Raw genomic sequence first — 25,568 nt, 5'->3', positions numbered from 1 at the left:
AGCTGTTTAGCATGAAAGATATTTAAAGTTGTCAAATGATTAGTATGTGTGTGAGAGTTTGTGTACTAAAACACTCACAATTCCTCCTGAAATGTGAGTGTAGACTCTTTCAGATGTTCAGTGAAAAAGTAAGCTTCTGAAAACCTCCGGACCTGCACAAGGACACATTATTCAACACTGTCGATCTCAAATATCCTCAGTGTTTAGCTAAACACATGACATATTTCTGAATAGATGACATGCATATTTAAAACATGCAATTTGTCGTGTGTCAAATTATGTTGCCATTTGCTGCATTTGTCTGGTGCACATGTTTTAATGCATTTAAATCAAATTTCCCGATTCAATGAGTGACAAAACACATAAGTCTTTCTCACTATTACGGCTCCAGTAACACAGGTAAAATAGGATCATTATAATAACTCAGTGTTGTAGAATTAAAAGCCGAGCTGTCCTGTGGGCGGAATTACTGTATATATCAGATTAGATGGGCTTTCTGTGACTGCTGAATTGGCCCCAGGGAAGCGTGAGGGATGCTGGGAAATTCAGCCGCTTATCCTTGGAATTATGCAAATAAATTGTACACTAGAGAGAGATTTTACTTTTGCTTGGATCTGTAGTAAACAAACATCCATTAACATTTCAATCTGTACCACAAAAACAGACTTTTTAATTTTAAATTGTACGTGTATATATTTCCGTCATTTTAATCCAAAATCCAGTGCATTTCTCTCACCCTGAGCGTGTGGTGTTCCTGGGCCAGATAAGAACGGATATGTGGATTAGGAACTGTGGCTTCCAAAAACTGAGTCCAAACAGCAGACAGCTGAGCACAGAGATGGTTGAGATCTTTACTGATCTGTTCTGCTACCTTCTCATGACCACCCTGTAACTACGGAGAGAGAGAGAGAGAGAGAGAGAGAGAGAGAGAGAGAGAGAGAGAGAGAGAGAGAGAGAGAGAGAGAGAGAGAGAGAGAGAGTGTATATAACAATAAGACCATATTGACCCATGGTACGGTGCTTAGAAATAGCTTATTAATCATATTCTCAGACCTGCAGTTGAATGATGAGCTGGTTTAATGTTTCTTCATTGGGCAGGTCCTCTAGAAATGAGAACATGAGAGGAAAGTGAAACAATGACAAAAATGTCATTAAGCAAAAAACTGTTGATAGTATTCTCAGAGAATTTTGGAATACCACGGTACAGTATATATCACCCAAAAATGACAATTCCGTTATTCACTCCCATCATCGGGCTCGAAGCCAATGATACAGTTCATATATTATATACATGAGTATATACACAGATTTTTTGTGAAATGAATTTGGGTCAGTGGCTCACAGAAAGATGTCATAATGATGTCAGAAAATGTATACAGTATATCGTATAGTACAGTACAGTTCGGTACAGTAGAGTAACAGGTTCTGGTTAACAATCCAACATAGTATTTATTTCAAGTTTTATTAATTTACAAAGTACAATTTATTACAATAATAACACATATTCTGTCAGTTTGTTTCATGTTTATATCACATTTTATTGAGTACTGTAACTTGTCAGAAAGCATGTAAAAATGTTACATCACTGCAGAACACATTAAAAAGTGCAAAGTGTATAGTGATCGTGTAAGATATGGAATTATGTAATGTTATGTTTATTTTTGTACTTCATTGAGTCTGACAGACTGTTTAATATAGACTGTTTCAAAGTGACAACATAAACAAACGTTCCCTTTCTGTCGGTCTCTCGACGTTGTGTCGAAGCCGACAGATGGGGGTTCGCCCTTGAGAACCAATCGTCTCTGACTATTTTGAAAAGGCCAATGAAATTGGCGAATGAAATTTGCATGCCGGGCTCCGCCCCCGGATATCCGGGTATAAAAGGGGAGCCGGCGTGCTCATTCATTCACCTTTTGTTCTTCGGAGCCTTCGCATCTGATGACATTCTTCGAATTGCCGATTTCTACGACGCGGTGCAGCGGAGATTCCCCTGGGCGTCCTGGCAGTTCCTGAGGTATTTTTCTAAAAGAGCAATTTCCTCAGCGTGGCATTGCCCGCTGATCTCTTGGGTGCAGTACACTCATCGAGGACGGGGACGGACACGGTGGTTGCCGCAAGTGTTCGGGGGTCCGATCACTGTGGCAGCCTCGTGGATTCGTCCTGCCCGCACGGCGCGCGGATGGCTATTCAGACGTTGCGTCACTGCGCGCGGATGGCTAGTCAGACGTTGCGTCACTGCGGGCGGACGGCTATTCAGACGTTGCGTCACGTTGGCTACGTTCTGTCAAGAGCAAGCCACCACCTCGTTTGCTTCCCGTTCTGTGACCGCAGCGGCTACGGCCCTGCCGTCAGCGGCGGCGAGCAGCGAGGGTGATGTGGGGATTATCGTGAGCGTTAATCCGTCAGCCGGTCGGCTCGCGGACCGCTCGCGCCCCGTCTCGCTTGTTTAGCAGGTCCCCAAGGATGGTCCTAAGCCATCTTATTCCTCAGCCACGCGCTCGGACACGAGCCGTGGAGATGAGGTGTCTCTTGCAACATCGGAGCGCGACCTGCTGGCATCAGACTCTGGCGATTCCCTGAAGCTCCCTCCCTCGGGAGGTCGAGCACAGGTGAGAGCAGACGTCAAGATGTCAGCCATGCTCGCTCGGACCGCCGTGAGCGTCGGGTTGCGGTGCAGCCCTGGTGCTCGCGGCTGGGTACTCGCACATTGGGCCCGGCTCAAGTGCCAAGTTTTACCGAGCTGCATAAGGAGTTCAGTAAGACCTGGAGCGTCCCTTTCGGCGCGCTTCCGTCTAGCTGACTCTATCGCCCTCTCTTCCCTCGGGGCGGGGAGGCAGCTAGGGACTATGTCAATGCACCCTGGGTGGAGCATGCAGTCGCGGGTATCCGCAGACGGCGGCCACCTGGGGGGCTTGACCTAGACTCACCGTCCAGGGCATGTAAGGTCTCAACATCTCTGGTGTTGAGGCTGGCAGTGCCGTGGACCAAGCTGCCTCCACTCTTACGCATGGCCTTCCTGCAGGCCAGGGCGCTAAAGAGAGCCCCACGGGGTAAGACCGACCCAAGTAGTGCCGCCGCCGACTGGCCCTCCGGGGACCGCGGTGGCAGCGCAGGCTGGGTCGGACGATGTCCACATCAGTGGCCCGGAAAGATGCCTCGGACCCAATCTTGCGCAGGGGGGCGATGTCGAGAAAGGCCACTTTCCCGACTCCCCTCTCGCAAGGTCGGCTGATTGGTGGCGCTGTCAAGGACTGCTCCAGCAGCCTTTTGACAGTGTAGAAACAGACCGGCCTGCTGTGACCCGGCCGCCTTTCGGCCGTCGAGGTCTCGCACGTGGTCTGCCCCCAGCAGCCCTGGCCTTCTCCAGCGTCGACTCCGGTTCTGGTGCCCCCGCAGGTGGCCCCCCGGAGGAGGACGTCAAGAGAAGGACCACCTAGAGAGATTGAACCATCGGGCCCGACCCAGCCTGGGTTGCTGGATGGTCGGACTGGGGCGGTCCCTGCCGCGTCCCAAACACCTTCTGGGCCCCTTCGGGGGCCTAGTGCCCGCCTTCTCACAAGGAGAGGTCTCTCTCTGGGTCCCACTTGCAGCCGCTCTCACCCTCTGAAAGATGGTGTTCGGCAACTCGACGTTGCGTCGTGGCGGCACGCAATGACGAGTATAAAGCAGCCCTCAGCACTCTCGCTTCGACGGTGCGTCGAGCTGCGCCATCGCCTGGCAGGTGATTTAGCGGAGCCGTTCCCCCCGGGGAGAACAGCACTGCTAGTCATTGAACCAACCCCCGCGGGTTGATGAAGTAGATCGCAGCCCCCCCTGTGAGGTCTCTGGGTGCTTGGTTAGCATTTCAAACCATCACGGTGGCTGGGAGTGTGGTCCGTCTCGGCATTCGATCCAGCTCGCCAGACCTCCGCCGGACTTCAGGCATCCTCTTACCTCAGCAGAGGCAGGGATGTTCCTGTGCTCCAGGCCGGGGCTGCCACCCCTCTGGCGAAGGCGATCGAACCGTCCCCTCGGCCGAGATGTCCAGTGGCTTCGACAGCCGCACTTCATCATCCCCAAAACCAGGGGTCGCTGCATACCTTGAGCAGCACCTTGCAAGGGTGCCGTTCGGGAGGCGCAGAAGCGCGTCCTGGTGTCTGTCAGACGCCAGGAGTGGTTCATGACAACTGACCGCATACTCTCATGTACAGTTCCCTCGGCACTGTCGAGGGGCTGGCATGTCAGTAAACGGGTCAGCCGGGAAAAAGAGAGCAGCTCTCCCTGGCGCGGAGCTCCCCCTTTTCCTGGTAGAGAACTCAACACTGTCTCCATGACGGCGTGCTCGCTCACGAGCACGCACAGTCAGTGCTGAGCTGCTTGAACTTTCAGGCAGCAGCCAGCGGTCCCCTGAAATCAGTTTCAGAGGCTCCTGGGCATGGTGTCCTCAGGGGTGGCCTGTCCCCCTCGGGTTGACGCACATGGGACCGCGACAGCACTGACTACAGAGATGAGTTCCCTGGAGAGCGTGGCGCACCGGCAGTAGGCGTATCGTCATTACACCTGCTGCCATCGCATCCTAACCCCGAGCAGGTCTTGAGGCCGGTCGTGGAACGACAGACGCCTCCCTACGGGGTGCGGGTGCGGTGTGCAATGGGCGCGCAGTGTCGGGTCGCTGGACGGGCCCCCGCCTGCGTTGGCAGATCACTGCCTTCAAGTTGCTAGCTGTCCTGCTTGCACTGATGAGGCTCCGGCCTCTCGTGCAGAGCCAGCATACTGGCCCGGACAGCACGACCGGCGTAGCGTACTAAACCTCAGGGTGGCACTCGCTCGCTGCAGTCATCGCAACTCGCCCAAAACGCCTCCTCCCGTGGAGACAGCAGGTGGCAAAGCCCCTGCAGGTCACATGCCCACCGGGCGTCCTGAACCAGACAGCCAAGCGCTCTCTCGTCAGTTGACACCCCGTGGGAAGTGATGACTCCACCCCTGCGGGCTGGCCTGGGTGTGGTTTGGGCGGGCACAGGGGGACCTGTCGCCTCCCTGAACACCACCCAGTACCGCTGGGCATTCCTTGGACGAGGACCCCCTCGACACGGAGGCCCTAGCGCGCAGCCTCCAGTGGAGACAGCAGGTGGCAAAGCCCCTGCAGGTCACATGACCACCGGATGTCCTGAACCAGACAGCCAAGCACTCTCTCGTCAGTTGACGCCTCGTGGGAAGTGACGACTCCACCCCTGGTGGAGACAGCAGGTGGCAAGGCCCCTGCAGGTCACACGCCACCGGGTGTCCTGAACCAGACAGCCAAGCGCTCTCTCGTCAGTTGACACCTCGTGCGAAGTGACGACTCCACCACTGCGGCCGGCTTGGGTGTGGTTTGGGCGGGCACAGGTGGACCTGTTGCCTCCCTGAACACCCCCCAGTGCCGCTGGGCACTCCCTGGTCGAGGCTCCCCCCTCGACACGGAGGCCCTAGCGCGCAGCTGGCCGCGGGACAAGCGGAACTACGCTTCCCCCCAGTGAGCTTCATTGCGCAGGTCCTGTGCAAGGTCTGGGAAGGGAGTATCAAGTGCTGCTAGTTGCGCCTTACGGGCCCAACTACACTTGGTCCTCGGAGCTAATACTCCTGACGACAACTCCCCCTGGCCAAATCCCCTGGCGAAGGGCCTACTCGCAGGGGATGGACACGTTGTGGCGTTCGAGCCGGACCTCTGGGTCTGGCTCCTGGATGGGACGAGGAGTTCCTGGATGACCTACCCCCCTCAGTGGTGGAGACTGTCACTCAGGCAAGGGCCATGCCCACAAGGCTGGATGCCTTTAAGTGGCGCCCCTTCTCGTCCTGGTGCTCTTCTCGAGGAGAAGACCCGCGGAATTGCTCGCTCAGGAACGTGCTGTCCTATTGCAGGAGAGGCTGGGGAGTAATCTCCCCTTCCACATTGGAACGTGGGTACCCGCTGTCGCGGTTATCACGTACCAGTTGCTGGTGAGCCTCTGGGGCGGCATGACCTGATTATTAGGTTCCTCTAGGGCGCGAGGGGCTAAGGCCTCGTCCGCGCCCCGTACCCTCTTGGGACCTTAAGGTGGACCTTTGGGTCCCCTTTTTTCGGGCCCTGCCGAGAGCCCCTTCCTCGTTCTGCGAGGGGGGTTGGCTCTCCTGCTGGGGCTCGAGTCCATCCAGAGGGTGAGGCACCTGCAAGCATTCCGTGTCCACCGATTGCCAAATTTCAGGCCCGGTGACTCTCACGTGATCCTGAGACCCCGGCCGACTTACGTGCCCAAAGTTCCGCCGCCCCCCTTTGGGACTAGGTGGTGAACTTGCAGGCGCTCCCACACCGGGAGAAAGACCCAACCTGTACGTGGGGTGTCCAGTAAGCGCATTGCGCCTCTACTCGAACCACACTGAGGGCTTCAAGGCCCTGAGCAGCTCTTGTCTGTTATGGAGGTCAGCAACGGGAGTGCTGTATCCGAGGAGAGTTGTAGCGCTGGGTCGCACACGCCGTCACTACGGCGTGCCGATCCTAGCCCGTGCCCATTTGAGTGACGGTACACTCCGCTCGGGGTGTGACCTCCTCGTGGGCATCGGCTTAGTGCGCCTCTCTGGCAGACATCTGTAGAGCTGCGGGTTGGGCTACGCTATACCTCGCAGAGGCTTACAACCTCCGTGGGGAGTCGGCAGCTCGAGTCTTGCCAGCAGGTGAGACCAGCAGTCGTGGGGCGTACGCCTGCCCATAGCGCCATTCCCCTTCTGAGGTGGACCAGTGCGCTATGGGCTGCCTCCCTTCTTTCCCCAAGGGTGAAGAATAGGCAGTCCGTCCATCCATCAATAGCACTCAGGGCGGCGGGCTCGGCGGAGCAGCCCTGCCGCCTATGGCCGGGTATCAAGCTGAGTTATTACATATAGCTCTAACCGGACCTAGTGCCCCACACGTAGTAACCCCCCACTAGGGTGGTTCCGTCTGAGATGTCGTCATGAGATGGTTCCCCGCGTGGCAACCCATGACCTCCCCAGGTGGACATCCACCTTGCGGCATTCCGCACATACCTCCCATGAGTTCTCCCCTATTTGGTGAGACCATGTTGGTGTCTCCACTGTATTCCCCCCTAGGGTGGGAAGTGGTCTCCGTAGCGCACGTCCTCATTGAAGGAACAGCGCTTACCCAGTAGCCCTACGACTGGATGGCCCTCGCCAATGGGGCCGTCTGAGTTGGCAGAGGGCAGGGGCTACTCATCTTTGCCAAAAGCTCTGGGAGCCCCTGCCTGCCCACTGGAAGGTTACAAATTTCGCGATAGCGCTCACGTGTGGCTCGCCCAGGCCGGTCAACGTCGCTTCGCTAGAGATTGTGACGCGGCTAGTGCCGTGGCGTTTTCCATAGGAACCCCATCTGTCGGCTTCGACACAACGTCGAGAGACCGACAGAAAGGGAACGTCCCGGTTACGTATGTAACCTCTGTTCCCTGATGGAGGGAACAAGACGTTGTGTCCTTCTTGCCACGACAATAGCCGTCCGCTGCAGCAGTCACGAGATGCTCTCAGGCTCCTCAGCACAAAGGTGAATGAATGAGCACGCCGGCTCCCCTTTTATACCCGGATATCCGGGGGCGGAGCCCGGCATGCAAATTTCATTCGCCAATTTCATTGGCCTTTTCAAAATAGTCAGAGACGATTGGTTCTCAAGGGCGAACCCCCATCTGTCGGCTTCGACACAACGTCTTGTTCCCTCCATCAGGGAACAGAGGTTACATACGTAACCGGGACGTTACTGCGCATGCGCGCATTTGTGGGCTGCAGTTCCAGTACACATTCACAAAAAATAAAGAGCCTGTGGATTATTTCTGACAACAATCAAAAGAACCCGAGAAGAACCGTTACTTGGCTAAACTTGTCGCTCCAATATTTTGAATTTAGACTGCGACACCGAGCTCAACTGCTAGATGTCAGCGTACCGTGCGGTTTGTTTTAATGTGTCAGAACTACAGGACCCATTCAACAGACTATTTATTTAATAAAGTGAACATACAAAAAAATCTATAAATCGTTTATTTAATACAATTTACAATACAAAAAATTATATTCATTTCTATGAAAATTATAATATTCATTAACATAAATAAAATAAAATATAAATGGTTATATGCTAAGACGCTAGCCCAACACAGACCGAAAGTTTAACGCGGTCCACGCGCGCTCGTACGATGAAACAGTCTATGTGCATTTGTGTAACGTCTCTTGTGGTGTAGTGAGAAGTGAGTGAGTATTGAGCAGTCGTTACATAAGAGGTCGTGTTCGTACCCATGTCTATGCGCCGGAGTTGAGGAATCTCCTTCATTAATGCTGTGTGATAGGAGCGCAGACCTCTGTGAGCGGCCAACAACAGTTTACAGATGTGCCTGTGCCACGTGTACGCTCTCTGAAGACAGTTCTCCGATGGCACGTAAAAACTGCCCTACACACACGCACACACAGGACATAAGAGGTCAGAAGTCAGACTTTACTGTGTGTCCCATTTCTTCCCTGTTATTTCTACACAGACATAACCAGCTTTCATAAATACAGTACAAAGCCTTTCTCACACCTACAACTTGAGTACGAGAGCTACTGTTGAGTTCTCATAAACACTCATTTAAGTCTTGAAAACACTCGCGCGTCTGCCGACGGTATTTAGACAAAAGAAAATGCCCAGATGTGTTGCTCTTTAATAGCTCATTTCATGATTCTATCTGTTGTCTGATCTGTCCGTCTGTCTGTAATGATTCAAATATAATTTTCATGTGTCGTGTAAAGCGATCTGCTTGTAGATATTATGAGCAGCCGAGTCGCAGCTGTACGTTTATTTAGGCCTGAAGCTCAATAATTAGATGAAGATCAAAAGCAGTGTAAAAGCTTACGCGCAGTCAGTTTCCTAGCCGTAAAATTGAAGATTGTATACGTGGCTCTTGCTTATGGAGGCGTCCTGCCAAGTACTAGGGCAGAAATATTGGCGTTCAGCAGAAGTGTAAGTGCACACAGAACTGCAATTGTTTTCAAAATGTAATGATCCATTTTAGTGGATTTACAGCATCCTCGGGATAACTGAAAGCTCTATCAAGCCTGATTTATTAATGTCACTGTGTTTAAAAGATGCGGTCGATAAATCTGCGTATGAGCATCAGCGAGCTGTCAAGTTGTGATTATAATGGGAAAATCATTCTACACAGGGCGTCTCAATTCAGCACCATGCGACAGCAAAAGTGGAAGGTTTGGCTGGTTAACAGCATTTACCAAATTGCTGAAATGAGTGTTTTGACCATTAGGTGGCACATGGCAATACAATACAAGAATACATTTTAAGAGGTAGTATTTTGTACCATGTTTTCATGCAAAGTTATTAGAAAGAAGTCCCACACTATAAAAAACAACAAGTAGGATTACACTTTTTGTGTTATTTGTGCACACGTTGTTTTAAGTTAATAAAAACTATACGCAAAAAATACTTCACAAAAATAATATTAAGTCAAATCTACTAAACAACAACTGTGTGCAAAACTTGCTCAAATGATCAGGAAAATTAAGTAAATCCTACTACTGTAGTTTTAATTTACACTGTAACTATGAAACTAATGTTACTAAAAACCATAAATGTACGAATGAGATTGTTATGAATTGCATGTAACTGTGTTTGCATAAGTCGATACTGTACCTGATAAGACCCTGTGGTATATTTGACACTTTATAGTAAATAAATCTGGTCACATGACACAGTATAAACTCACTCAATATACCTGAAGGTAAAGTGCTTAACGCGACAAATTTTTTGCTCTATCCAAAAAAAGGGGCAGGTAAATATCTCACGTGTTACTATGGAAGATTTAGTTCACATTCTTATTGAACACTGCTACTGGGCAGCTATAGCAAATACATACCTGTGTGCGTGAAGTATATATCTGAACTCTTTCATTATACGTTTGAAGCTTTGTGATCTATATATTTAGTTCCGTCCTTAGACACGCACTTAAACAGATGCCTTCCGTAAGAATTCATCCTCTGTCTATATCTTTCTGTCTCTCACACACACAACATCTGTTCTGGGCTTTATGTCGAAATGTCTCATGAACATTTGTCATTTGATGTCTATATAGCAGTCCCAAAAAGACAGACTGTTGTATGATTTGTCATTGCATTAGATCACAAAATCCCGCAATTAATAAAAATCAAAGATGAGATTTCTTTAAAAGAGGAAAATATTGTTTCAAATTTGCTTCCGTCTCTTGCATATATATGTCTCCCAAGAAAAGAGGGTCAGAAAGCTCACAAATGTCTCAAACTGAGCTCAGATTTGTGAAGTCTACAGTCAAAAGTGGATATTTTTGAAGAGCTCTACATGAACTCGAACCGTTCTCAAATTTACCCAAATCCAGATTATTTTACCTCTAAAATCTAGATTGATTTAACACCTCCATATTCATCATATATTTCAACGATTGACTAATTTATCCCTTTTTAATAAATCTTTTTAGAAGAAACATCTGAGACTAAATTGATTCTTAAATGAGAAAAAAACACTTTTTTTCTAGAAGAGCACAAGCACCGCATTAGGTTTTAAACGAGGTTTCTGGGTGTCAAATGTAAGCTGCTCATTCCCATAGTTTACGCGATAAACCGCACATGTGATTATTCATACATTATAGCCACTTAAAATCATTTTGACCACAGCTGGCGTGAAGCGTGGCAAAAATAACTCCTAGACAATGTCTACATCTGTCTGCAGATATCTTATGTTTAGTTTTTAATGCACCAACATTTTGACAATTTTAAAATTGCCAAACTTGTCAAAATACAGGAGCAATGTGCATTAGATAAAAAGAGAAAAAAATCCCTCAGCGATCTTCTAGTATCTATTTCATAGAGAAGCAGTCGAGGAAGTGGAATCTACAAAACGTCATATTACAACAATATAAGTAAAAATGCTGAGTCTGGCGAGCTGTTAAACCCTACAGGACGGAGAGAGAGATGCTTGCTCTTCATGTTTGAGGCTGTTAAAGCTGAGCTTGTAACTATGATCAAACACGGCCTCGCTTCCACCGACACGCTGTACTTAATAAAACGCCCTGCAGGGGGGTGTTAACACAGGAACCCTACAGAGAGACGAGACCAGCTTACAGGCTCCTGCTTTAATGGAATTCTCCACAGGATAAAAAACCTCATTCAGCCAAATGGGTCAAAAGTGAACAGCTTCTTTATCACAACGTCGACGGATATATGTGCAGGTCATGTTATACATTGATAAATGTCTGTGTTTCAATAACAGAGAAAAAATTCTACAAACAAATCATTTGAATCATATTCGATGTATAAAGTTACCTCTGTCAGGACAGGTTTGCAATACCCCGCCCCGAACATCAGATTCTCCACTGACATCATAGAGGGCGGAGCCTCACTCTCAGGAGAGCCTCTACCAAGCCACGCCCCTTTACCGCTCCGTGTAAAACTTGAAAGAAAAGTAACAAGTTACAAAGTTACTGTTTGATAAAAGTAGCAAAATATTAGTCGCTCTAGAGCAATCGCTGTTTTTACCTATTATTAGTTAAATGACAATAGGAATGTCTGCAGAACGATTCATCAACTATTCACTTAGAAAAGCATTTATACAGGGTATTTGTCTAAAAACAAATCTTGCCAAAGATGTCCGTACGTCCCAGTAGCCAGATAAAGATGTTTGTAAATGCCGGCTCTTAAAATATTTTTCTCTAATGAGAAAAATTACTAAATTACTAACAATACTATAGACAATCTGACTTTTACACTCGGGGGCAGTGTTGGGTAAATTACTCTGAAAAGTAATTCATTACTAGTTACTAATGACGTATACAACAGTGTAATTAGATTACTGTACAAATGACTCTCTCCAAAAAGTATTGAATTACTTGATTAGTTAAGTGATTCAAGTATAGACACGAAACGACTCTTAATTCATTCAAATAAATAATATAAAACTAATAAGTACTCTTATTAATTCACTTAAGTATTACAAATGTGAGAAAGATACATTAATGCATGCATTTTAAAGTTAGACTTTGAATTTTAATGTCAATTCCACGTCGTTTTCAGTTCAATTGCATCTGCAGATACGTATTAAATTACAGAGTAATCCCTTACTTTACATTTATTAAGGGGAAAGTATTTAAATGACAGTAACTAATTACTTGGTAACTAGTTACACCCAACACTTCCCAGGAAAGACTTATTCAAAAACCATAAACTATAATTCAGTCCAAACTTAAACAGTTGGGATACTCGTGTAATCACAAATACATTGTGTTGCCGTTTTTTAGCAAGTTAGTAATAGTAGTGTTTGCTAAAGACAGCTACTGTTCTTTGTACTTCTGGGGTCTTTTGTATGTCTTTAATCCTTCACGAAATCTGGGCGATAAATAATAGCAGCAAATACCAGAAAAATGACAAGTGCACCTTAGTACCTTAGAACTTTAGTTTTTCACGTTGCGTGATTCATTTAAATATTCTCCTCCTATAAAGTTTGTGATCCAAATGTGCAGAGAATAAAGATGTGTGAATGTTTTGGTATATGATTGACATATTGTGTATAATTTATACTACAGTACATTATAAAATGAAATCCTCAAAGGCTTTTTGTGTATAAAATTAATTGTATACTTCTCATAAAAAATAAATGAGGAGGGCATCAATAAGGGCTCGCCTTCACCTGATCAACGGCTGGTGCAGTGCCACCAAGGCGGCGTGAATGGAGACGGAGATCACAGACAGATGGAAGTAATCGAACATAACGGGCAGGTGATGGTGAAGGCCATGATGTGGATGGAAGTGAAGACCCAACGTCCTGCTGCTGATCAGAGGTACTGAGGAGATGTCCGCCAACCTAACACACACACACGTTTTGATAAGAAACACATTTAGTCAATCGTATCCAAACACTAAAGTATAAAATGTTGCTATATCTTGTCTAAAAACAGATACAGTGTGATGATGAGAAATAGAGCAGCTAAAAACAGAAGAAGAGTGCAGAGATGGACAGCTAGTGTAGATAATGAGCACGGCTGTGTCGTGGGGCCGCTGATGATCTCAGCTCTGGGGCCCGGCTGCAGGTAAGAGACTGCAGTAATAGCCCTTGCTCACGCTGTTTGAAAATAAGAATGTGTGTGCGCCCAATGTTGCGCCTACTGCTCCTGATTAAGATACACACACATGCTGTGCCTGCCTGAGGCTCTACCACGCTCTCTCACCGCAGCACTTTAAATAAAGACAGCAAAAGAAAGATTCAGATATAATGAAAGAGTGTGCAGTTACTTTAATGGAATATTACTTTGCAGTATGCGCTACTATTTGTCAAATAGTATGTGAACCTGTAACATCTTTCAATGTTGCACATTTTACGTTGCACATTTAATTTAGTGAGGTTTGACAGTTTTAAGTATGACATGTAATGAAATGCTTTGTACTACGTACTCCCACAGTTTTTGAAATGGAAAAAATGTAATGCATATGTGCAAAGCATGCATAGGAATATAAAAATAAATACGCAGAGCAATTTTTTAACCATATTGCATGCTGAAAATGCTATTGTTTATAAATTTTGCTAAAGGTTGTGGGTCTCGGTATTGAATGCATTGTGGAAATTTGGATAACGCGGCCTGTATTGTACCGCATATTTAAACAGGATTCACAGCATTACTAATTGTAAAAATAATGTACATATCTGTAGCTAAAAGGGAACAATATGAAAAATCTTGTGAATATATGGGTATGTGTAAGGAAAATAAAAAAATATTCATGCCATTTAAACGCATTTGGAATACTTGATCATGGTCTCAAAGGATCAATGTTGATTTTGCACAATTTACACATTAAATCTCATCAAAATAACTCAGTATTAAAATAAATTATATGTGACAAAAAATCCTAAAATCAATCAAATAAAAATTCTTCCTAAAGTCAAAACTCGAGACAAAATTTACAGTTGACAGTGCTGCATGCTTGTGCAAAAACTGAATAAATCAGCTCCCCTTATTTCAAGTTTGCTAAAATAATAAAATAAGAACCCTGTACTTATTTATGGGTACATTTTGAAGGCAAAAATGTAGTGTATATTCACGCTAAGATTGTTGTATAGCATACTGCAGGTCATACATACAACGTTATAATAAAATAGTGACCCCCTTAGTTTTAAAATACTTAGAGTATCTTTGTTATTGTCCTCAAATTTTGCATATTGTTCCCCTTTACCTACAGATATGTACTGTAGAGGTACATTATTGTTACAATAAGTTACGGTGTAAATTGTGTTTATTAAGCGGTACATTGCAGGCCGTACTCTAAAGCTAGCCAAAATTGAAAAAGTGGTGTGATATTTGGTATCAAAACAATAATATACTAAGACAAAACGCAAAACATGGATGAAAGAGGAGAGAGATGCTCACTGCTGTTCATTGTCTGTAAAGTGCAGATCTAATTTAAGCTGGGCGTCCACTTCGCTCATGGCTTCTTCCACCTGAAAGAGACAACAAAATAAACTGCGAACAAAACCAAGACCTGTGGTAAAAGATTAAGAGTCAGCGGGTATTTTAAAGGTAAGTTAATCTTCATGATCAATCTTGCACCGCTCTAGTGTTTAATCCATTAACCAATCGATGTTGGTTAACGCACCGTCTGAGAAAAATCAAATGCTATTAATGAAACAACAGAAACCGTTCAACACCCAATTGATCTGAGGTCTCATTCACGTCTGCGTTTTGAGGTCAATTTGAATAATTCATGTTTGTTTTAATCCATAACCTTACACGTGAGAAATTGTGCTAGTGATGATCGCCCTGGAAAACGTCACTCATTATTTTCATGGCTATGTGCTTATGGAAACCCCACATATATTTAACCTGCTGTGGTTCAGGGACATTTCACATATGCTCGCACATGCGCTCATTTTGGGCTTTGAAAGCTATTTCAATGTGTAAGTTAACAAGAACAGGTGAATGAATCACGCTTCCATGTGTACATGCGATAAACTTCCTAGTTTTTTCTATAAGGTCGCTTTAATGAAAACATGATTGTGGAGGATGTATTATAAACCCAGGACTTCTCAAAAAATGAAAGATCTGATGTATACAGAGAAAATCTCACTGCCCACTGATCTCTGAAAACAAACAGTGCCGCTTCAATTATTGATACAAGGATTGATTGGACTTGCACTCTGGGGTAATGGAAAGGTATTTTTTTGTCTTTTATCTCAGAGAGAGAGCGAGAGACAGAGAGAGATTTGGAGAGACCAGAAGGAGAAGAAAGAGTTTTAAGGTGGCTATAGAAATCAGATAAGACACTCTGCCATCCCACAGCTCTCTCTCTATCTCACATATTATAACTTTTAATATGACCTTTATAGTGTATCAAAGCCAACGTTGTGAATTATGCAAAAGAAAAAATAAACCTGCTAGCAATACTCACACTCTCTCCGTCCAGCAGCAGGTGAACTCTGAAGTTCATATGGTCTTCAAGGGTCACCTCTTCATTCCTGTAGAGGATCTGAAATATCCGACTGAAGACCCCTCCATCGTGGACCCCGGCGGTGACGAAACTGCACTCGCCTGTTGACAGACACAGAGCAGAGAACTTCACTCTTCACATCAAAAGTCAATGAAGAGAAAGAGGGAGAGAGAGATTTTCATTCATATTCATTGCGTTACGTACAGTATAGCTTTTGTTTTGACTACTGACACTGTTTGATCATGAAATCTTTTAGAAATCTGGAGAAAGCTTGAATCAGATCAAAGTCGTTCTGCTGTCAGAGAAATGAACATGCAGAAGAGGAAAATAATAATAAGTCTTGTTGTTGAATAACTCTAATTTTCTCTTTAGGTCTTTAGTCTTTTTAAATGTGTATTATAAAATTAATTTACTTCATTTCTCACCTCATCTTTTAACATTTTCTCATTTTAGTCTTTATTTCCAAGTAATTCAAGAAAAATAATCTGTTGAACAAAACAATTCATCAGCATCAAAATTCTCCCGTGTACGAATTCAGTGTTTTCTTTCCGCCACCGGGTCACTAAACTCACCCTAAAACAGCAACCGTCAAAAACATAACCGTCAAATCCCCGCACAGTGAGGCAGAGATGGTGCCTGTGATGAGAACATCTCAGCGGGGTTTCTCTTCCGCTGTGAAGATGATAGCGAGTGTCAAAGAGGTGCGGAGCGACGCGGCGAGGGTCTCGCTTAAAGACGGACCCCCACTAGGGCGTCTGTCTCGCTCACCCTCCGACTGTCTCTCTCTCTGTGTGTGGCCAAAAACTGTTCTACACTCGGCTGAGTATGATCTTACCAAAGGAACTATAGGGAGTGTGTGTGTGATGGATGACACAGACAAGAGAGAGAGAACAGACGTTTGCATTTCTCTATACATGTACAAGTAGATTCAAGTTTTTTTCCAACTTGGATAAATCGTTTTTTCAGTGATGTTATTTCTTTAATGTTCCCTTTCTGTAGATGGTTGTAGATATAAAGTGCTACGACTAAAACTGAGTTTTGACTTTGGAAGGAACAATTGAACACAGATAACTATTTATCAACACTACCGTTCAAAAGTTTAGAAAATTTGCCCACTTATTAATATTTTTCCACATATTAATATAAAAACAATGAATAAATTGAAATATTAAATTATCTTTAGTGTTGTGACCCTTTACCTAGAATTTGTAGAAAAATTTTCTCTGCATTTTATCAACCAACTCTTGAGATCCCTGAGGTGTTTTTTAAATTAAATGTAAAATTCCTATTTATTATGGGATCTTTTAAGCTGATTTGTCTTCATTATTCCATCAACCTCATCCATTTAAAAAAATCCTTTTGCAATAAAATAAAACAATATGTTTGCACGTTTTTCTCAGTACTGTTTCAGCACATCTTTTTTTAATACAGTATAAATGTTTCAATTTCTTTCTTTGTCTGCATTAGTAGGCAGATCTTAAAGCACTTTGTTCAGTCAGTCATCCAACTGTCCAGATGACATTTGAAAACTGGAAGCTGAATTAGTTTCAGAGCAAGAATGGCTGGCGGATCCAAAATGGCCACTGATGCCAATGCGATTCTGATTCAAAGCTCTGCTGGCATTCAGTCAGATGAGATGTGCCAAGACTCAATGTCAGACAGAGGCCAAACACACACACACACAAACACTAAAGATCAACATCTCTCCTCACTGTGTTGTTTTAATCTGTATCATCAAATCTTTAATCAGGATGTTTGCTTTCCAAAACATCTTTAAAACATTCCTTGATAAAAGTTATGCAAATTCTTCACCACATTTAGGATTTATTCTGATGTTCATCAGATGTTTGTAAAAAAGAAAAAATAAGACATGTCAAATTGATCAGCGTGCTCTAGAGCAATGCCACTTTTGCAGCGACAACCTGTGTGCTAAAAAGTCACATATGAACATATTTGTTGTTTAATATACACAGGTATGCGAAACGAGATATCCAACCATTGAGCTTTCCATGTGGGCGGGGCTTACAAGCCCATGTAAAGGGTAAGTTCACCAAATAATTTTTATTATTTCATCATTTACGTGCACTCATGTCATTTCATGTATGACTTTCTTTCTTCTGCAGAGCACTAAAGAAGATATTTTAAAGAACATTGATAACCGAACAACATTGAACCCCATTAACTTCTTTTTTGTGAACCCAAAACATGTCTCAAAATATCTTCTTTCGTGCTCCACAGAAGAAAAAGTACAAACCCCGGTTCCAATGAAATTGGGACGTTGTGTAAATTTTAAATGAAAGGAGAATATAGTGACTAAAAGGCTCAGTCATTCACAAGCAAGTATGGGACGCGGTTCACCACTTTGTAAGCGACAAGGCTGTACACCAACACTGAATGCCTGTGACCTTCGACCCCTCAGGCGGCACTTCATTAAAAACAGACATCATTCTGTAAATGATATTACCACGTGGGCTCAGGAACACTTCGGAAAATCTCTGGGCCCAAGCTCATCTGTGATGGACTGATGCAAAGTGGCAAAGTGTACTGTGGTCTGATGAGTACATATTTCAAATAGTTTTTTGTAAATCGCGGCCGTCACGTCCTCCGGGCTAAAGAGGAAAAGGACCACGCAGATTTTATCAGTGCAAAGTTCAAAACCAGCATCTGTGATGGTATTGGCGTGTGTTGGGGCCCACGGTATGGGTATCTTGCACATCTGAGAAGGCAACATTAATGCACAACGGTAAATACAGGTTTTGGATAAAAAATGCTGCCATCCAAGCAACATCTTTTTCAGGGATGCCCCCGCTTATTTCAACAAGACAATGCCAAGACACATTCTGCACGTGTTACAACATCGTGGCTTCGTGGGAAAAGAGTGTGGGTACTAGCCTGTCGTCCACACCTGTCTCCCCTTGAAATTGTGTGACGCATTATGTAGGGCTGAATAAGACAACGCAGATCCTAGACTGTTGAGCAACTGAAGTCGTACATCAATCAAGAATGGGAACAAAACATTCCACCTACAAAGCTTCAAAAATTAATGTCATCAGTTCCCAAACGTTGGTATCACAGATATATTGTCTTTGTGGTGTATTCAATTAAATATGGGTCGAAAAGAATTTGCAAGTCACTTTATTCTGCTTTCATTTTAGTCAAGGTGCTTCTCAGAAATGTGTAAGAAAAGAAATCTGAGTTTTTTCAAAAATGGTAAGGGCAGATTTTATAAGGGCCTTCTGGCCAACTTGCATGTGTTTTACAATAGTTATTTCGGATCTTTTGAACACAGTCCTAAACAGGTGTCAACAGCAACGTATAGACAGATAATTATGCGTGTGACCTTAAAAAATGAAACTTCCTGAATGTTGTGAAAACAGACAAGTATTTTCACCTGACACAACATGATCTAGCCGAAAAAAGCTGTTACCTCGACTACAGTTAGATGGCTATAGTTTACACTAGAAACAGGACACCTTGTGTAAACACATGAGCTGTCTGAGGTCACACTGGAGAATACATTAAGAAACTGACAACTTCTTGTCAAATTACGTGTGAATTATGTGTCAAAATGTGTTTATATTACACAAGTTTAAATGTCTAGACTAAAGACGCATCTTTTTAATCTTCCGAAGGTTTTGGCTGCACTAGTTAGATCAACCAGAACCAGGGACACTTCCAATAACAACTGATGCATTTGTCGCATCAAAGAGTGCAGAACATCACTCTACTCTCAGCCAGTCTTGTGTCATTGATCCATACCCAGACCTGACAAATGCTGTGATGATAGAGCTGGACAAAGGACGTGGCGACTCTACAAAATTATTAATGATAATCTTAAATCTAATTATGTTTTTATTTAGCCTTGTTGTGCAGGCACTGTCGAGCTTGTGCTGAGGCTGCAACTTTTGCCAGAAGGGATTGGAATCCCCTGGTTAGGCCTGGTTTCCCTCTGAGGTTTTATTCTCCTCCAATGGAGTTTTGGGTTCCTCGCCACCGTTTGCATGCTGTTTTGCACTATTTGCCTGGCCGAGCAGGGTGCTAGAATTTTATAGTTTTATTTAAATAACACTGCATATAGGAATTTATAGTCTGTCTGATATTTGACCTGTGTTTTGACTTGCATAACCTTATATGTTTTGCTTATAGTCAATGTGTTCTTGTACAGCTGCTTTGTAACAAAGAATATTGTCAAAAGCGCTATATAAATAAAGCTGACTTGACACGAAAGAATCTGATGGTTTCATATTGTGGTATTGTTTGATTTTACTGTACAATTTACTGTACTGTATATAAACAAGACCGCTAACATTCTCACCTGTATATCCAGGTGTTGTGGCTGTGATCCTGTGGGGGATTCGAGGTGACACACGCAGACTCGCTCTCACCTGATAGAAGCTGCAAAAGACAGATGAAGCATTCAGACACCAAATGCATCAAAAACGACTTCTCAGATTGACGGCTGCTGAACACGTAATTTATAGAATAGCACTGCAAACTCCAAACAAAGTATAACAAACCTGTAAGATTTGACTGTTAGCCCAATATTCTTTGTATTCTAACATACCATTTATCAAGGAAATATTTAAAGGGATAGTACACCCACAAATGAAAATGATGAGATGTGTTTACATTTAGCAGATGCTTTTATCCAAAGCGACTTACAAATGAGGTAAACAATGGGCACAACATAAGGACAACAAAAAGCAGTAAAACTGGTCTCGTATAGCCTACAATAGTTAGAAAAGCATTATTGAATGCATCACATCCATTGGCACAAAACCATAAGATAGTTTATCTATCTCTCTCTCTCTTGTGGATTGTCTCTCTCTCTCCCTTCTCTCTCTCTTTCTCTCTCTCTCTCTCTTGCAAGGGATTATATCATTTAGCTTTCCAGTTTATGTGAGGGACAGTCAAATCTCTGCAAATCTGATGCTTGATTTAATCTCGTATCAGACGCAGTGAGCTGAACACCATCCAGCATGACCTCTACTCCATCCCACCCATGAATGTTATATTTCAAAGAATGATTATGAAAACACATAGTTCTCTGTTGAAAAACAAACAGTGAATCATACGCAACAAAAGTAGAGACGTTAAGTTTAGAAGTAAATCAGATCAATTTTGATTTCATATCTTCTTTAAACAAACAGTGCGGTTAGTACCACATTAATTATCCTGAAGCTCTGTATAATAAAGAATAGGAAAGATCACATCAACACGGCCTTGAGCCAATATCACAAATGATTTATATTCAGATCCCGGAACAATCTCCACCTACTGCTCACAGTATGACAGCAATTGATGTGACACCTGTGACAGCAACATGATGTCTATAAACAACATAACCAATCATTAACCTACTGAACAGGCCACCGTCAGCCCACCATTTTGGTTGGGAAAAGAAAAAGTCTGCATGCAATACAATTCAATTCAATTTTATTTACAGGTATATAGCGCTTTTCACTATTTGGTTTGTTCCTCCTTAACAGTAGAAAATTATACAAACACAGAAAAGGTCAAACACAGCAAAGTGCATGGTGTTTATAGTACAAGCAAGATAATTCTAATAAATTATAAATAATATCTAATATTAGAAGTCTCACGGTGAGCAGCAATGATAAATAAATTGAGAAAAAAAAAAACCTCGGGAAATAAACCAGTCTCAGTCGGGAGGACCAGGTCTCCTCTGACGTCACAGCTGCGCTCGGTGACTTTGAATAAAAGTTACTGAGTAAATGTTTATGAATAATAGGGAGAGCTTAGTTGTGATTTAGGAAATGTCAATGTGCAATACGTCACGGTGTATAATATATGATGTGGGATGATAACCTGTAGACAGTATTTATTAGATTATGGAGGTGTAGTCTTGGGATTGTAATGTAGATAATAGCATTAAAGACATGTCTTGATAGAGGATTTGGTGACTTCATACAACCTTTTATTCTTTTATTGATAAAAATTTTCTCTCATTTGACAGTAAAAATGACAGTAATACTTTAATTTAATTCATAATGTAAATTGTACAGTTTACACATCAAATTGAAATTCATATTTCTTTGTAAGACTGCCTTCGAATATGCTGCCCCCTAAAAAAGATATATTCTCCAGACGGAGATGAATTTACATAGTGTGGTGTCATATAGTCATTTTAAATTGTTATTTTGTAACCTAGAGAGCAAATTAATGATGTGTGAATGTTTTTAACTGGTTTTAAATATTTTAACCCATCTGTTCATCTTGGCCAGGACACTTCCGTATCTATCCTGGTAATATATAGGACAAATACAAATAAAATATAATTGATAATTAAAAATGTACTAATAAAATAGTTTTAATATATATTATATATTTTTATTTATAAATAAAATCATATTTTTCTATTGCACAAAACTCTGGATATAAGTATATATATATAGGCCTATTTAATGTTTTCAATATTGTTAATATTTATTAAATATCATGTTATTTTAATAGTATACATTTCAAGGTTATTTTAATATATTTTACTATACCTTATATGCTATTTGATATGTATAAATAAATCAATATCTTTACATTATTCTTATTTTGTTTGTAAAATTTCAATCTATTTACTTTATATTGAATATACAGACTTTTCGGGAAAAAATACATGAATGACTTGAATGAAAATGCCTTCAGACAAGGGCTAAAAGCCACAAAATCAGGCCAGTTCATTCTAATAAAAAACCCTCTGGAAAGCCGTTTATTAGACGTTGAACCCTGCAGATGAACGCAGGAGCGACTGACTTACCCTCTCTGGAAGAGATCCACGTTGTGAAACTTGTGCAACTCCACCGAGAACTCCACAGTGCCCTGAACTTCTGACATCATCTATTCCATAACCTGTAAGAGACGAAGACAAATTCATCTGCAGACAAACACTTTTGTCATTTAATTTCCCTCCATAACGTGGCTTGTGTTATTCAACGCAACTGTAGTACTGTGGTTATCGTGTTTACCTCTGTTAGCACAATGAAATCAAGCACCTAGTCAAGCACCTAGTCATCCTTCACAATAAGAAAGTGAATGTATGACACCCAGCTCTGAGACGAATGACAATTGTGAAGTTCCTGGACATGATCCCAAATCAAAATGATGACACTATTCATCGATGAAACACGCTCAAAGCCATTTCGGTTCCTCTGTGAGTCTTAAGGATAACTTATCTCTGCATAACAGGGTGTGTAGTCGATGTGACATTGAGGATGAGTTGAAGGACAGGAATGTAAAAGGAAAAGTCCAGTGACATTGAGGATGAGTTGAATGACAGGAATGTAAAAGGAAAAGTCCAGTGACATTGAGGATGAGTTGAATGACAGGAATGTAAAAGTCCAGTGACATTGAGGATGAGTTGAATGACAGCAATGTAAAAAAAAGTGCGTCTTAATTTAGCATTCACACACTGACTCACATTTTGTCTGCCCGTCTCTCTCTGTGATTGTTTTATTACGTAATGTCTTTTTAATCGTCCTCTAGTCAGACAGCAGGTCATCAGATTAAAGTCTCCCTGGTTGGACAATGATCAGAAATTGTTCATTTGACATATATAATAAGTTATTTAGTCTCTCTTTCCAAAACCTCAGATGCCCAAAAATGCGCAGTGAAAATGGGAAAAACACTTTTAAATACTTTATATTGCTTAGAAATTATATTAATAGTGACTAATAATAATGATTTATGGTCAAATAAATGATATATGGAGATACAAGGCTTATTTACACATTTGTTTGGGTGAGTTTGTTCGGCTTCTCTTGCACTGTTAACTGTATGAACCGCTTTATTTTTTGTGCCAGATTAGACCAACTCTGTGCCTTCTTTTTTATTGCATGCTAAAACATATTGAGGAGCTTTATTGTGAACGTGACACTGAATAAAAGGAAAAAAAGAAGAAAAAAAAGACATCAATAAAATCAGCCATCATATAAAATACATAAGACAGTAATGTAGACAATATTTTCCCCCTGCAGGTTTATTAAGACTTATTAGCAGATCTAATGTATGTGTCTGATAAACTGCAGTGACATCTTGCCAGCGAGTTTGCATTTTAAAGATGTTCCTCCATCATCGGGGAGAGAACAGTGCAGACCGTCTTGGATCAAACTGCTCAAGCTGAAAAACTGCAGTCAAACATGTGCGCTGACCTTTTTACACAATGTGCATGTTACATCACTACAGTCAGCTTCATGGGACCTTACTAAGGTCAAAGTTGAGCAGTTAAAATCAAAGTCAAAGAGACATTTCTCAACTTCTCCAGGGTCTCTCAGAAAGCAGTAATGTGCCATCGAAACAGAATTATGAAGAACGAGAACTGTTTCTGTCATTTCTGTTCTCAGATGGTCACTTGTGCCTTTAAATATAAAAGTACAGATTTTGATTTCTTTCTTGAATTTTCTTAGTTTGTTTGTGCGCATGAGAATAAATGGTTGTTTTTTTACGTCTTGATGTGTTCACACGTTTAGGTATGATTTACAGAAATTTGTTTAAATAAACCTGCAGGACAAGATCGGCATCCGACTGTACCGTAGTACAGGGTTTGATTCATAACCGCTGTTGTCTTACTAACAGAGAAAACTAGAAGACAACAGTGTGTGTCCCTGTTTAACGAGGGAAAGTGTGTGTGTTTTTCTGATGTGTGACGGTTTCCTATTAACAAACAGAGATGATAAAAATATTTGTAGAAAACCTTGCATTGTTGACCGTGACGGTGAGGATGCAAACATGTTTCTGTTACCAGTGATGAAATATTGATAACACCGGCACTCCATTCCACAGTAAGGTTTGAGAACCACTGATTCATATATCGTAGAATTGTTTGTTTCCAATGTGCTTATCGAGCAAGCCTTCTTTGGGGATGAAACATTTCGCTCTCAAGGTGGATTGTGGGATTGATGGTGGATCTCAACGGCGAGATCATGAGTCGAGTGCTCTCGTGAACGTGCACCATAGATTGACAAGACAGATATATAGATTAAAGTCGTTCTTTTGGTTTGTTTTTCACACGTAAACTATTCAATTGAGCCACTATAATCTGATGGACCAATTTAACGATGTCTTTAGTACTTTTCTGGACCTTGACAAAAACTATTACCATGATGGCCGCGAGGAGGGCTGGAAATCTCTCGGATGTCCCCTAAAATATCTTTCTGTGTGTTTTCAGAAGACGCCGGGATGTCTTAAAACATCACGTCATGTCGGTGAGTAAAAAATAGTACAACTTTGATTTTGATATGAAATTTTCCTTTATTATACTGTTATTTTTGTTGTATAAAAAAGAGTGTTTCAGCCGGGACTGAAATGAGACCCCAAATCAATTATAAATTGAAATTAAAGTTCAAACCCAGTTAAATCAAATAAGAAAACATCCTGCGGCAAGACTGCTGATTTTGCTTATATTTTAGTCTGCAAGCGTCAGCGGGCACAGTGCGCTCTATTTGATCTTTTAAATGGCAGTAAATTAAGCTATTGAACCATACTGTTAGATCTTACAGCACATTGGTGAACTGGAATGACTCTGTCCATTACAGCATGAGTCATCGCGGCTCGCTGATCTACACTTGCGTCTATACGACAAACTAAGGGCTCAAATTGAGATGGAGCTGGAGGGGCGGGACCCCTGTGAGGACGTAGAAATAGATTTAGGGGTCAAGCAAATATGTTTGTATTGGTGAAGACTGTATCGACAAGATGAATTTGTTTTAGATGATGAATCAGCCAGTCCATAATGGATGATGTGTAATGTGTTTTCAGAAGCGACAAACACAAGATTCTTGACCTTTAAATTTTACTCGGATAGCCACACAAAAGTGTGTGACAATAAACATTTAAAAAAGCCTATATGTGCTACATTTTCAATATGTTGCATGTTTTACTGTACGTCCTATTAAAGCGTCATGAAACCCCTCTTTTTCAGCTACAGTCTACTGTCGTTTTGAGAAATGCAACTTAAAGTGGGGGGAAAGTGATCCTATTCCATATCTTAAAATATATATTAGTCATACACGAATCATAGCCACAGCAGTATCACAGAAACCACTAAATGTAATATATTGAGTATTGATTTTTTAACAAAAGGCAAGTATAACTGTTCT

General features: G+C 42.6%; 1 protein-coding gene across 1 annotated transcript in view; it reads right to left on the bottom strand.

Moving 5' to 3' along the window:
• The window catches only part of fam135b (family with sequence similarity 135 member B), a gene marked incomplete at both ends in the record, with an annotated part of 30,659 nt that extends 8,348 nt beyond the window's left edge, over positions 1-22,311 (bottom strand). Inside the window, 10 exons of the mRNA XM_079485028.1 lie at positions 79-152; positions 737-892; positions 1,054-1,103; positions 8,263-8,416; positions 11,311-11,437; positions 12,671-12,844; positions 14,403-14,473; positions 15,421-15,560; positions 19,775-19,854; positions 22,232-22,311. Of these exons, the coding sequence (XP_079341154.1) occupies positions 79-152; positions 737-892; positions 1,054-1,103; positions 8,263-8,416; positions 11,311-11,437; positions 12,671-12,844; positions 14,403-14,473; positions 15,421-15,560; positions 19,775-19,854; positions 22,232-22,311 (1,106 nt within the window). The remainder of the gene's footprint in view (positions 1-78; positions 153-736; positions 893-1,053; positions 1,104-8,262; positions 8,417-11,310; positions 11,438-12,670; positions 12,845-14,402; positions 14,474-15,420; positions 15,561-19,774; positions 19,855-22,231) is intronic.
• Positions 22,312-25,568: the final 3,257 nt, after the last annotated feature.

Source organism: Barbatula barbatula, assembly GCF_947034865.1.
Source record: "Barbatula barbatula genome assembly, chromosome: 21".
NCBI lineage: Eukaryota > Metazoa > Chordata > Actinopteri > Cypriniformes > Nemacheilidae > Barbatula > Barbatula barbatula.
This window is presented reverse-complemented; position numbering and strand designations above follow the sequence as displayed.